Source organism: Grampus griseus (assembly GCF_964374135.1).
Source record: "Grampus griseus genome assembly, chromosome: 6".
NCBI classification, from domain to species: domain Eukaryota; kingdom Metazoa; phylum Chordata; class Mammalia; order Artiodactyla; family Delphinidae; genus Grampus; species Grampus griseus.
In genome coordinates, this window is record NC_139000.1 from 33,242,868 (window position 1) to 33,258,141 (window position 15,274).

The following is a 15,274-nucleotide window of genomic DNA, read 5'->3' on the forward strand; positions in this document are numbered from 1 at the left end:
TTCTTCTGAAAAAATAATTACCAGTGTGTGTTCAGAAAATTTAGATACAAGGATGCTTTTTTGCAGTTCTGTAGTTTGGAACAATTAGAAAAAGACTAAATGTCCAATAATTGGAAATTAGCTAAGGAACTAAAGGTAGGACATCCATGCACTGGAGGGCTGTTAACCCCGATCAGCACAGGCATAGTGTTGGGCCTTCAGGGTGTCCTGGGTGAGCAGCTGTGCCAGGTGGCCAGGTGAACAACCACCTGTACTATTAATAGTAGTGGCTGTCATTTGTGGAGCACCTACCATGTCCTGGACACAGGACTGACGCTCTGCACACTTCATCTCATGGAACCCTCATGGCCACCCAGCAAGGGAGGATGCAGAGACCTGGAGGAGATAGGATCCCGCCTCAGGTCACAATTAGTAAACCACAGAGCTGGGGCTAGAGGACCGGTCGGCCTGCTTCCAAATCCTGTGTTCTTACCACTGTGCCAGGCTCCTGCCTCGATAGCTAGGAGGAAGCTTCTAGGTCACCTAGTCCAACCTCCTTGCTTTTCAGATGGAGTAACTGATTCTTAGAAAGGGTCTCTGCAGGTATTGTTTTGGGTTCTGTGGTCAAAACAGATAACATCCCTGACCCCGTGGAGCTTAATTCTGTGGGTAGGTAAATTGCAGGAAGTGAAAAGTGCAATAAAAAAGATAAAACCCGTGGATAGAGAATGCCTGGGGCGGGGTGTGGGGGGGGAATGACACATGTTAAAATTTGTGTGCCGAGAATATCACGTGAGAGCTGGGGAAGAAGCTTTCTGGCAGAGGAAGCATCTAGTGCAACAGCCCCAAGCTGCAAACAGACTTGGTGTGATCCAAGGACGCAAAAGGTTTAGGGAAGAGAGAGTTTCATAATGGACTGTTTCATGCTCCCTGATGAGGAGTGAGACGGCGAAGGATGATGGGTGGAGGGGTGCAGTTTTTTGTGAGGAGGGGCTCAAGAAGCTGGGCTGGGCTAGAGACGGTGCTGTCTCCTTGAAGAACCCTTGGAATTGAAGAGCTTCTGCCGGGTATTTTGAGTGATGAACAGAATAGTGATGGCTGGATGTGATGCATTTCCAAAGGAAGTTATAAATGGATAAAACCTGAGCCATCCAATAGGAGCCAAATGATTTTTAAAAAAAAAAAGGCAGTGGATTTGTTGCTGGGACACCAATCACATTTGGTCAGGCAGATTCCTGATTTGGTCGCCTGCAGGTTCCACCTCTGGAGGGGCTTGGCTGAACCCAGGCTCTGCTAAACCTTGAGCCAAGGGCAAGGGACTCGAGCTCCAGCCACGGAACAACCCAGCCTTCGACGGCTCAAGTTCACCACCCTCCCTGGGCACTAGACCTGGCCCCAATCAACCTGGGGTGGAAGGCAGTTATGACTTCAAAAGTCAAACATGAGAGAAACAGCAAAGCTAGAATGGAACCAGTCTAGACACACACACACACACACACACACACACACACACACACACACACACACACACACACACACACACACACACACACACACACACACACACACACACACACACACACACACACGCTGTGTGACCTTGGCCAAATCTCTAGACCTCTCTGTGTCTCCAGCTGCAGGTTGAGGGGGCGTGCAGCTGCAGGTTGAGGGGGCGTGTGTGACCATCACTAAGGGCCTTTTCTGGTATAAACTGACAGTGAGTTGATGGTTTCTATGTGTGATTTGTGCCCAAGGAGGGTTCTTCCAAAGACTAAGCTGTGGGCTCTGATGACATTTCTGGCAGGGAAGTTTAGAAGTGATTTGAGAAAAAGCCCACAGAAGGGCTGAGGGTAATGGGTTCCCTTGGAGCGGCATTCATTTGGATCTATAAGCCGCAGGGGCTAGAGTAAAAAGGCAGTTTCATTACTTTGTGGCCTCAATCAGAATGTTAATATTACCAATGAAATTCTTTTATGAAAGTCAGCTCAATGGGAGAAAAAAATACTTTTTTTAAAATGCTGAGTTATTCACAGACCCTACTATATTATGGAAGATGAAAGGGAAGCGTACAATGCAGAGGTCAGAACAGACCTTACACCTGGGCAACTAGGACCTGCCCTGGGCCCCATTCTCTAAGCGGACCTCACTCAGACCCCATGGGGTTCAGAATTCACAAGGCCATGGGGCCCTGCCCACCTGGAGCCTGTACCACTTTCCCCCGCCTAAGGCCATGCCCTGAATTCCATGCCCAAATGCCTGGAACCAGAAAGAGGGTCCAAAGAGCCTCTTTAGGGAGGACTGAGCTTCTGGGGTGGTCAAGGGGCTACTGATGCTGGAAGGGGGAGGAAGTGTGGACTGAGCTTGGCTGGCCTGTGGGGTGGAGCCAGGTGGGAAGAGAAGAGGGTGGGTGGACCACAGAGCAAGGTCAGCCCCCCTGTGCTGCTGTGTCCGGACTGAAGCTCTGAGGGGCCCCAGACTTCTGAATTCAAACTTGGCCTTCCAGATCCTATGGAAGGTATATTTACCTTCCTTTAACCCGTTATGATGGAAAGATAGAAAATATTTTACTGAACAATTGGTTTGCTTGCCTGTAACTTAATATTTAGACACATGGTATATGGGCCTTCACTGATGCTCTAGGTCTAGGCCCTGCAAATGTCAGGGGGAGGCCTGGTTAGAGTGCATTTTTCTTTCAGCCTAGTCTTGGCAGACAGCCAGGGTTCAGATGCCAGCCCCGCCACTCACTTGGGCCTAGGCAAGTTGACTTTCCTGAGTCAATTTTCTCATCTGTAAGTAAATGGAGATAAGAATAGTACCACCGTACAGGGTTGTTGTGGGGATTAGATGAGATAATGCACATTTAAGAGCCTAGCACCGTGCCTGGCTCACAGTAAGCTTTGGGGAGTGTCAGCTTTCAGCACTGTGTGCCTGATGTCCCTGCTGGCTATAACCTGGTGTCCCCTGGTCTCCTTGTTTTCCAGACGCCACAGCAGTATGAGAGAGAGTACAACAACAAGCGGTCAGGCGTGGGGCCCAGCAAGTTCCATGGGTACGCCTACGATGGCATCTGGGTCATCGCCAAGACGCTGCAGAGGGCCATGGAGACGCTGCACGCCAGCAGCCGGCACCAGCGGATCCAGGACTTCAACTACACGGACCACACACTGGGCAGGATCATCCTCAACGCCATGAACGAGACCAACTTCTTCGGGGTCACGGTCAGTCCCAGGCCCCCGGGCTCTGCTTTCCTTAGTGCCCCTTAGAGACATACAAGGCAAGAGGGGCTGTGTCACAGGCCCTCTGATATACAGTCCATTTCCTCAATTGTTGAAATAACTTCCTGTGGGCTTTACGATTGCAGGGCTGCTGAAACGGGCACATGCGGTAACGCTCTCTGACATGTTGAGAAACTGCTTCTCTATAACTCATGGATTAGAATGGCCATAGTGAGTTGACCGCACACAGAGCAGGTGGAATCCACCAGGTGGAGGGGCGGGGTGGGCCAGCAGAAGCTCTAGACCCAAAGTCAGGTTCAAATCCTGAGCCTTCACTTTCAAGTTTCCATCTTCAGACCACGGAGTTTTCATCCCCAAAATGGGAATAATACCTACCTGGCAAAGTAGTCATAAAGATTAGCTGTTACAAATTAAAAACTGCTAGTGTTTGTTGAGCAAGCTACTTGCTCTGAGCTTCAAGATTCTCAGCTGGGAAATGGGGATAATAATATCTGTCTTGCGCGGAAATCAGGAAAATTAGCCGTGATAAGAATCACTGTTATTTCTTGAATGCTCATTATGTGCTAGATATGTGCTAAGCCCCCTCCATGTCCCTCTCCACAGCCCCTGAGACCCCTCCTCAAAAAAGGCTCCACAGAGCACCAAATACCCCAGAAGTCCTTTTTGTCCATGGTGCAAATTCACAGACTGAGCCTTAGAGCGGGATGAGATTTGCCAGGGGTCCCACCAGTAGCATTGTGGCAAAGCTGTCTCAAAACGTGGGTACACTTTATGTAGATTAGCTCGATGATGTATGCCTAATGCTAGGCCCGGGTAAGCACTCAGTAAATGCTAGTGGTGGTTGTAGTTAATAATGGTCTCACTGCATCCGTATGCCATCTGTAGGAAGTAGGTGCTATTATCATCCCATAAATGTGAGGAGCCTGAAGCTCAGAGCATTTAAGTACCACAGCTAATCAGAGGTAGAGCTGGGATTTGAACCTGGGTCTAGCTCTTAATTGCTGCATCACACTACCTTCTGGTAATGGCCATAAATGGTAGTTATTCATGTCTCATGATGATGTATTTGTCACTGACTCTGCTCCCAGAAAATAAGGAAAATTTGCTTAAAGATAGGTTGAAATGGACTCTAAAGTGCTGTCCTTTGTTCTAATTTGAAGAGTCATTTAGAGAATCAGTCTCTCTTGGGAGTAAATAAGATGAGATGATTTGTGTATTTCTTACATGTTCGTGTTCTTTTGTGCGTACGCTCAGGCTTGCTTTGTTGGTCTGACAGGCCAGGGCTTGTGCAGGTGCTGAGTGTAGACTGTGGTGTGGACGCCAAGGTAGTAAAATGGGCTCCTTGTCCTGGAGCCTGTGGTCCAGATGCAGGGTTGAGACCTGGACTCAAATGACAGGAAGAGGTTAAAAGTGCTCAGCACCATAGGAGACACTGTGTGAGCCCAGAGGGATTTCTGTGACCTTTGATGAAATAGTCATGGAAGGCTTTTTGGAAGTGGCAGCATTTGAGCTGTGCCTTAGACATGCAGAGAGGGGCTGGCGGTCCAGCCAGGTGGGGCATGGTGAGCACGGGAAAGATGCACGCGTGCAGCAGGTACGGTTACTTTGTCGGGAATATTGGACGGGAGGATGATGAGACTGGGAAGGTAAGTTGGGGCCCAGTTCTGTAGGGAAAAGCTAAGGAGGCTGGCTTTTATCTTAAAGGCCAATGAGATTCTCCAAGTGCGCCTTGACCAGTAGTACCAGCATCTCCTGGGAGCTGGTTAGAAATGCAAATTCCTGAGCCTAACCCCAGACTCACTGGATCAGAATCTCCAGGGTTGGGGCCCAGCCATCTGTGGTTTAACAGACCCTCCAGGTGATTCTAATGCACACTAGAGTTTGAGAACCACTGCTCTGGGCGTTGGGGAGCATTGAGGTTTGCTATAAGAAGGATATTTCTACATTCCTGAATAGAGCCTCTCTTGACCTGAGACCTGGGCATCTGCTCCACAGTTTAGAAGTAAAGGCTCTAATTAGTCATCAGCAAAAGACATGTCTAGACTAGACTCAGACTAGAAGCTTTAACAACTTTCCTTAGCCCAGTGGTTTCAAAAATTCTTTTTTTATCCTCAGAACCTTTTGTTATAAAATTTTACCTAGTGCCTGGTGTATAAGATAAATTAAGGAGATTCTCCAGTGAATGGAAGAAGAGCCCAAAGCCCTGCCTGATCAGCCCCCTCCATGTCCCGCCCCACAGCCCCTGCTACCCCTCCCTTAGAAAGGCTCCACAGAGCACCAAATACCTCGGAAGTCCTTTCTGTCCATGTTACAAATTCAGAGACTGATCCTTAGAGAGGGGTGGGATTCGCCAGAGGTCCCACCGGTCGCATTGTGATAAAGCTGTCTCAAAGTGTGGATACACTTTTTCAGGTCATTGTCACACTTTGTTTCTTATTTTATAGAATGAATTCATAGTATCCCAAGTTGAAATGGCCGGATAGAGAGCTACAGAATCTAGGAAGCCTCTCATAATCCCAGAACTCGGCATATTGTCTAGATGCCTGATGTACCTCAGGTGGAAATCATTTATAACTACTCCTAAGTGCTGTCAAATAATACGTAACCCCTACTTGATGAGCAATTCGACGAGGCTGCCTGAAATGCTTTACCCAGCTTGAAGATGAGTTTCTTTTTAATGGGAAATTCCTTGACACATATTTTTGCCGGCTCTGGTTTGTGACTCATAATTCAGCAAATGTCAGAACTGAAAGCGATCTTAGAGATCCTCAGATTTAGCCCCTTTGGGTTGTGGATGAGTATCTGAGGTACAGAGGGGGAGTTTCAAAGTCACACGGAAAGAAGGTTTGATTCAGGCAGGACGGTGGTTCCGATGGGCCTGCCCCAACCGTACTCCATGCCCTCTCCCTCCTCCTTGTACAAGTCCTCCGTTAGTTGAGAAAGAGATTGTAATAGTGAAACATTTCTTCAGGGTTTTTTTCCCTTCCTCCTTATCCCCTTTGTCACATATTAATATGTGCTTGTCACTGGGCTGTAGACAGGTTTCATTAAAATTGTCTTCTGATCAGAGAAAAAAGGCCATCTTCTGACAAAATAAAAAGTGTCCCTGTGATCCAAGGAGACCACGGAAGGCCAAGTTTAGCCATAAATAAAGAGTTAGGAAAGGAACAGGAGGTAGAAATAAATTGAAGCATTTTCTATTTGCTGAAGGGTTTTCATTATACAGCACACACGGTATCCATTTTTCCACTCTCAGGCAGACACTTTATTCTGGGTCACCCTCATTCAGCATGTTTACTATATGGAAAATCGTTTAAACGCATTAAATTAATTATATCCATGACTCAATTTCAATTGATTCAGTATGCACTCTCGCCTAGGAGCTGGGCCTGTGGCTGCCGGTTGGCGTGTTGAAGAAGACATTTCTTCCAGGCATCCCAGATCAGGAATCTGGCTTAGCTTGGAGCCCAGCATTCTTTTATTTTCTAAGGAGCTCTCCTCCCAGCTACCCTCCTCAGAGAACACTGGAGAATGAGATCTGTGTCCCCACCTACACACTGATGGCCTAGGGGTCCTGCCACCTCTGATTCCCTGAGTTCTGGCCCTGTCATTACCTCTCTCTGGTCTGCAGATTTCAGAATGCTTTCTCACCTGGAAACCCTTCTTCTGCCAAACATGTGACAGAAACTCAGGCTCGAATTGGCTGTTAGGTCTCCAAAGCCCAGAGCGTTCTGAGAATCCCAGCTCAGCAGCGTTCATCTAGAGCAAGGATTCCTAAACTTCTATGTATATGAGAATCTCCCAGGGAGCTTCGTTAAAAATTCAGATTTCCTAGCCCTGCCTCAGAACTTCTGATCCAGTGGCTTTGAGGTAGCACCAGAACATATCCATTATTAACAAGCAGTCCCGGTGAGTCTCAAGTAACAGCCTTGAGAATTGCTTGGAGCTCTGTTGGATGTTCACGTGCATGCACACACACTCACACACACACACACACACACACACACACACACACTTTTTGATTTTAAACCTGTCAGAGATGTATTTGTTCCTCCATTCATTCGCTCCTTAGCAGACCCTGTGCTGGGAGCATAGAGAGGAATAACATGGTCTGTCCCTCAAGGGCTCCCTGCCCAGTCAGGGAGAGACAGTAAATGAACAATTGCTGGGCACTGTTCAAGGTCAACCCAACACCCTTGGAGGGAGAGCTTCATTCTGCTTATGGGAGTAAAGACCAAGGAGCTGTCCTCGATTTTCACAGTTCAGTGAGCAAAATTCCATGTGTGGGTAACTGCAAGGTGCCTGTGCTATAGGTTCTCCCTGTGCCATGTGCTGGGGAGCAAGGGTACAGTGCCAGGCTCCCCCCTCCCCAGCACTCAGGGCCATGTACTGTGGCTTAATAGACTCCTCCAAGTAGGCTTTTCTACCAAAGAGGCACTAAATTCAACACAAGCTTATATCCATAACCCTTCAAAGCTGGCTTCAGAACATGTGCTAAGTTTCCAGGTGAAAAAATCAAAGCTTAAACTTTCTTTGGGTGATCATTTTTTAATTCCTCCCAGTTTCAAGTCTCTTTTAAAAAAGGTGATGTACCAGATCTCAAAATGGACACATCCTTTGAGTATGTCAGACCAAGATACAATGGCTCTAACCAGCAGTATTCCCCCTTTAGTAAATGTTTCTTCTGGCTTGTCTTTTTAAACGACACCGTATTTACTTTGTGGTGCCTATGACAGAGGCTAAATTAATAGAATCTCATTATACCCTATTGTGAAGGTGTAATGTGTGTAATAGTTTCTCTGGGAAGTCACTGAGAGTATGCACCCCAGGTTTGGCTGGGGGCTGTGAGGCTTCCAAGAGCACCTGGCCATAGAGAAATTGAAACGGCTTCTGGTAATATCTTTGATTGTGAGAAGAGGGCCCATTCTTGCTAAACTATTTCCTGTGATCACCTCCTCACTCCCTATGGGTGGACCTCATATAGAAGCAGTCACAGCTGCAAAGAGGGTGACCCATGAGTTCCTCCAAATAATAGACCCTATCTTCATCCTCTGCCCAGCCTCTCTCAACCAGCTGTGAGTCTGGACATCTCAATTTAACATCTGTCAGGAGAGGCCTGCAGCCTTAGGTTCAGGCAGTCACCTCTGAAAGCTGTTATCGCTAATTGATCTCACCAAGAAGGTGATGAAGACAAGCAGGTGGCAGTTTTCAGAGTTTATTGATCTATTTGTGTTTGTTGCTGAAGAGCGGGAATCCAGCCTTTGCCAGCGTGTCCCTTAAACTTCAAGTTTTTATGCAAGATTTTTAAAAAACTATGCTAAGACTCAAATACTGCCCCCCCTCCCCCGCTAACATTTTACCTGAAAAGAGGACATCCTAGAGTAAGCTCAGTTTGGTTGGGATTGCAGACACTAAGTTCTTGGAACCAGGTGGTTAGAGGAAGCCAACCAGCTCCTCATCCCAGGGAGATCGTGTGTTGGCTGAAGCCCCATTTATTTCACAACCACTGTTGCCTGGCCCTACTGTGACCCTGAAGTTGTGCAGTTGATTTTTTATCAAATAGGAAGCTACACTACTCACACGCACATGCACACACACACACACACACACACACGAGTGAGTTAAACATCATCTTGTTCAAGTCGGCCCATCTCTCCTGCCTCTCTGATCTTTTGGGGTCCTGGTTTTATTCTCCAATACAGAAGCTTCCCACCAGCCACCCATTCGTGCCTTATATTTGATATCATCATTTAGCCTATAGATTTTTTTTTTAGGTTGAATTTGAGTGAGACAAGAAACAGAGCTCTAGGAGCTCCATCCAGAGGTAGAGAAAACCCTACCAATTTAGGATTTGACCCCTTTGGGGGCTGGTCATTCAACCAGTCATGACTCCATCCCCTGGACTCTCATGATTCCACCTGTTTCGATTTTATCCTTGACGCAATCACTAGAGCGCTTGTCAGAAGCTCTGCCGTGGTACGAGTGTGATGTGCCAACTGCATGTCCTAGAAAATGGGGCTTGTCCCAGTGACCTCGTGCTAGCTCCCAACGCTACTCAGGGTTTTATGTTCTAAGAGACCCTCTTTCATGAGCCTTTCTTGGCTGTTACCCAAGATCAACAGCAAACCCTTCCAGAACTTCCTCTGCACCCCACTTGTCTCCACCCCATCCCAGACCCAGGGAGTTCCACTGGAATTGCATTATACACAAAGTTAACATAGGAGCTGGTTTGGAAACCTAATCTCTCACCCTTTATTCCCTGGCTAAGCAGCCCATCCGCAAACTCAGATAAAATGCACATTTCCTAGGGCATGGCCAGTGAAAACTGTAATAGGAAATGCAGATTTGAAAAGTCAGGCAAAAGGAGGCCACAGTCCAGTGCAGCACTTTCCCTGTGTGACCTCAAGGAAATAGTTTACCTTTCTGTGCCTCAGGTTCCTCATCTATGCAGGGAAATACAATCTACTTCATAGGGTTGATATGAGAATTAACGACTGTGTTTAGCACCCTATAACTGCATCATCATCATTACTATTATTATTATTACTACCACTGCTATTACAATAGTGATTTTTCAAAGCACAGTTTATGTGGGTCTTAATCAAGGAATGTTCGTAATCAAGTCCAACAATCATTCTCTACCTCCTAAGTGCCAGTCTGTTTCACATACATTATCTCATTTAATTCTCTCAACAATAAACGAATCTATGAACTTGTATTAAGTTTGCAGGAACACTATCGAGTTCTCTACCTGCTGCTGACATTCACTCTGAGGATTTGATAGTCACCTTAAATGTGGAAGGCATCTGCTCACAGACTTCCCTCTGTTCCTCCCTTTAGTCTAGCTCCATGCCACTCAAAGTCCCATGGCCCTAAGAATTATCACTCAGCATCATACACAAAAAGTAACGGAGCAGATGCTGTTGGTGCCCAGCCAGACCTTCTGGGATCCCTTTTAGGGGTTTGGTGAGGTTTGCCCATCCCCCAGCTGTGCAGGTACCCCTGCTAATATCCCACACCTTGGGCGATTGGAGCCTTCAGGCCTGGAGGTGCCTGGGATTCACACCCCACCCCCCAGCAGCCTGCAGCGATGACTGGCTGGTGTGGTGGTATGACACCAGCGCGATTCGCCTCCAGGGCTCCCTGGACGATTAGGCTGAGACTTGCCTCGCCTGAAAACACATCGGAGCTTGGCCTCTTCCCTTTTCCTCTCTCCCTTACAGTTTTCTCCTGAGAACATGTCTTTAATCAATCGCTTGCACACGATTCCCTGTCCTAGGCTGTACTTCTAGGGGACCCAATCTAAGACACCTATGTGTCTTTATAGAAAATTTAAACATTTTCAAGAGGGAATTTTTACTGTAAGCTAATTGTTATCTCTGTGTTAAGTTTAGCACCAATCCCCCCATCACCTCCCCCACACCAGGTAGAGGGTTCCAGACTCATCTCCCTTATATGCCATTGCACTCTGCTCCTACCCCTGCCTCTTGCAGTCAGCCTGTGGGAGAGCCATATTCATATCCTCCAATGAATTAGCAGCTCCCAGATTTGTAGCGACCACAGTTTTTCACCCCTCTGGTTCCCACAGTACTTCATCTACTGCTTTACACCTGGAAGATGCTCAGTAAACACTGGTAACCTTGAGTTAACTTTGTGGGGTTGAATCTGCACATGATTGAGAAATTCAGTCACACTCTCCTACTCTGCTGCCTTCCAGGATTCTATAAACTAAAAAGACTTTTTCTACCCAATAAATTATCAGAACTGACAGCAGAAGTATTAACAGGGTCTATAGTTCTCGAATCAGCTGATAGCAATGCCCAGGTTATTGCTCTGATAATTGAAGCTGGTGTTACTGTTTCACACAGGTTGTGGAAATCTCCCCGACATGTGTGTGTGTGTGTTGGGGTAGGGATGGGGGGCTCTTGCTGGGATGGGATGAGAAACCCATCCTTTACCCCCTCCCCAGTCTCTCCCATCACCATCTCTCTAGGGCTCAAGTCCCAGAGCCTGAGAGGGAGAGGGAGTTGCTCATGGGCCCTCTGTGACTTCAGACTGTCAGGAGCATTTCCTAGAGGTAATTAATTGCTAGTAATAAACAACAACTATAATAATAATCCTCGATGTGACTGCGCCGTGCTCAGGGTACACTTATGGTCTCTATCTCCTTCGTTCCTCAATGCAATACATTCATTAACATCATGCGAGCTCCTACTGTATCCCAGGCAGCATCCTGAGCACTGTACACGTTCTTGAATGTGATGCTCAGAACAGCCACCCAGCAGGGGATGTGTAATTTTGAGTGCCAGGAGCGCTCCTCCCAATGAGCTGCATCTGGCTCTTTAACCAATGTCATATCTTTGTCCACATGTCACTTTCACAGTGGCCTCCCTGGCACCCTGTTTAAAATTGCAGTCTCACCCCTTTCGTTCTTCTTCACAATAGTTACCCCGCTTGACGTGTGCCCTGTTTTACATATGCACTGTCTGTTTTGTTTTCTGCCGTATCTCTGACTTAGAACTGAGTGCCTGGGATATAGTAGGTGCCTAATAAATATTTGTAAATGAGTTGATGATTTAGATAATCAGCGACCATATCATTATTAAAAAAAAAAAAAACAAACATAAACAGGCTGAGCAGGTAAATGATTTACCCAGCATCTATAGGTAGCCAGTGACAGAGTTTATTCAAAGCTGCCCAATCTGGCTGACTCAAAAGCTCATGTTCTTTTTTTTTTTTTTTTTAACATCTTTATTGGGGTATAATTGCTTTACAATGGGGTGTTAGTTTCTGCTTTATAACAAAGTGAATCAGTTATACATATACATATGTTCCCATATCTCATCCCTCTTGCGTCTCCCTCCCTCCCACCCTCCCTATCCCACCCCTCCAGGCGGTCACAAAGCACCGAGCCAATATCCCTGTGCCATGCGGCTGCTTCCCACTAGCTATCTACCTTACGTTTGTTAGTGTATATATGTCCATGCCTCTCTCTCGCCCTGTCACAGCTCACAAGCCCATGTTCTTAACCATTTAGGTGTCAGGTCTATTAATTCAGCTAGCATTCCCAGCACCCCCTATCTGCCAGGCCTGGGCCAGGCCGGAGGAGTAAAACTGTCCAAACAACCATAGGAGATGCAGGTGGGGGAGAGCAGGAACCACTCTCCCCATGTTAATAGTGGAGGATATTATGGTCCCCTCTCTGCACTGGGTTATATGTGTGTCCATCTGCCCTTTCCCACTGGACAGTGAGCCTTTGAGCCCCTTGCCTGGGACTGGGGCCTGTAATCCTCTTTGTACCCCTGGTGCCTTATATCATACTGGCTCTTAGTCTATGAAACACATGTTTGTTGACTGAATGAATTAGGAAATTGTAGCTCAGCAAGGTAAAGCTATGCTTGGATCCCACGGTGCATAGCTGGTGAGCCTTGTTCAGATCTACATCCTAGGTCTTCTGATTCTAAATGCAAGTGTCTCCAAATCCTGTGTTCTTGGGTGCTGCTTGGCCGCTCTCCCCCCGTTTATTTAAACACAATTACAAGTGACTGCAGATAATGTACAGCACGGGGAAGAAACCTACTCCTTCTGCTGTTAGATAAATTTGAAAGATCAAAATAATGTGGTTTAGCAATTTGTTTGAATTGTTGCCTAGCCTTCCAAAGCTTGCAAGTGTGATTTCCTCAAGTCAGGGAAAAAATAGCTGTTTCCTTATGAGAAGCAGTGTGGGGGAGTATATCATCTTATGAGAGCTTCAGCAGAGCTCTATGTTCAGATTGTGTCCGGGTCCCTGAGAGAAACAGACAAAGCGAGGGCTCAATGACATGGTAGTTGTAGTAACATTACTGCAATGACAAATGTCATGATAATAGGAATAGCTAACAGTGTTGAGTGCTCACTATATGGTGGGTACTCTGCTAGGTATTTAATGTATTAAATGCTAGGCATTTAATACATTTACGATGTATTATCTCATTTAGTTCTCATAATAACCCCTGTTGTGAGTTGAATTGTGTCCCCCCCAGAATCCATATGTTGAACTCCTAATGCAAAGTATCTCAGAATGTGACCTTATTTGGAAATAGGGTCATTATAGATGTAATTAGTCAAGATGCGGCCATACTGGAGTAGGATAATCCAATACAACTAGTGTCCGTATAAAAAGGGGAAATTTGGAGACAGGCATGCACACAGGGAGAACCCCACGCGAAGGCGAAGGCAGAGATGGAACAACGCCTCTATAAGCCAAGGAATGCTGACGATTGCCAGCAAACTACCAATAGCTGGGGAACAGATTCTCCCTCACAGCCCCCAGAAGGAACCAACCCTGCTGACACCTGGATCTTGGACCTCTAGCTCCTGGAACTGTGAGACAAGAAATGTCTTTTTAAGTCACCCAGTCTGTGGTATTTCATTACGGCAGCCCTGCTAAACTAATATAACCCCACACAGTGGAGACTGTTATTATCACCATTTTGCAGGCAAGGAAACTGAGAGGTTAAATAGTTTACCCAAGGTCACAGAGCTCTTGAGAGAAGAGCTGGGATTTGGACACAGGTGTTCTAACTTAGACCCTCACGTGTAACTGTCATCCTGCGCCTATACAAGCTCTCCTCCATTAGGGGGCAAAAGAATCAGCCAGAGGTGAACAGAGCTGAAATGAACCAATGAGACCATCACCCCCACCACCTCACTTTCCAGGTGGGGAGATCGCGGCCCTTGAGGACCTGCTGAATAATAATAAGGCTGAAGCCAGGACCCTGACACCTCATTTCTAGTTGGGGACCCTCCTTGATGCCCAGCTGCTGCCATCTGGAGGAATGTTCTACACATCTCAGTTTGGCTAGATTATCCTGGAAGCAGTAAGCAGTACCTTACATTTGACTCACTTCTTCCCTGACTGGGGAGAGGGAGGGTATTTTACTACCCTCTTTTTCATGTGTGTGTATACACACACACACATATTTCTTTTTCTGATTACTAAAATAATACACGTTCATTATAGAAAATGTAAAAAGCACAAGACAAGCACCAAAAAGAAAATCAAGTCACCCGTAACTTCATCATTCAGACAGGCCTGTGGAGTACTGTAAGCACTTATACTTCACGCTCAGATGTGCTCTTTAAAAAAAAAAAAAAATTTCCTTTCCAACCATTTGTTTTGATCCCTCACATTATAAAGCTTCTTCTGTGGCAGTGGTTCTCACTCTTGGAACCCCATCTTTCCTTTTTTTAAAATTACGATCAAATATACATAACATAAAATTTACCATTTTAACTATTTGTAAGTATACAATTCAGTGACATTAAACATATTCTCACTGTTGTGAAACCATCAAGACATCCATCTCCGGAATGTTTTCCTCTTCGCAAACAGAAATTCTGTCCTCATTGAACAATAACTCCCCATTAGGTGTGATCATTTTAAAGCTATTATTTATTATGAGAATATTTATTAATTATTTTCAGAAGTGTTTGTAAAGATATCATAAGTAATTTGCTAACTAATTTTATAGGGAAATTGTAGTATTTGCAAGCTATCTCTAACCAAATAGTTATTAGCCCAGCAAAAGTTTGGTTGCCTTTTCATACAGAAACCTAAGAATGTACATTTTTAAATGTTGAGAGTATAAATAGTGAGCAAACATTTTAAAGTAAGTAATGTAGTTAAACATTAGTGATATTCCCACTATTCAGGAAAATCCTTAGATAAAGATATACCCAGATCCTGTATGGAAAACATCTGAAGAGGTCCATAATACATCCCATGCATTTCTCTCTGCTTTAGGCCAGAATACCCCCTCAGTGTGTGTCAAGGTATGTTAGCCTGTGAGCTTGCTAAGCAGGAGGGAAGTTTTCTATGATCAGGGGAGGACAGCTGACATAAATTTCAGCTGACAAGTTGCACAGCCTTGAACACTGATGGATGCCGGCTCTGCCTGTGTGTGCTCGAGCAGAGGTTACTCAGACACACTCTGCGCCCGCCTGGCTAATGGCCACCCCTGAGCAAGGCGGGTGGAAGAAGCTGAAAAACTCCATATTCTCATGGAATTGCAACACAC

The 15,274-nt window shown here is 46.0% G+C and overlaps 1 protein-coding gene across 1 annotated transcript in view; it reads left to right on the plus strand.

Moving 5' to 3' along the window:
• The window catches only part of GABBR2 (gamma-aminobutyric acid type B receptor subunit 2), a gene marked incomplete at both ends in the record, with an annotated part of 365,749 nt that overhangs the window by 217,693 nt on the left and 132,782 nt on the right, over positions 1-15,274 (plus strand). Inside the window, one exon of the mRNA XM_082657435.1 lies at positions 2,961-3,197. Within this exon, the coding sequence (XP_082513561.1) occupies positions 2,961-3,197 (237 nt within the window). The remainder of the gene's footprint in view (positions 1-2,960; positions 3,198-15,274) is intronic.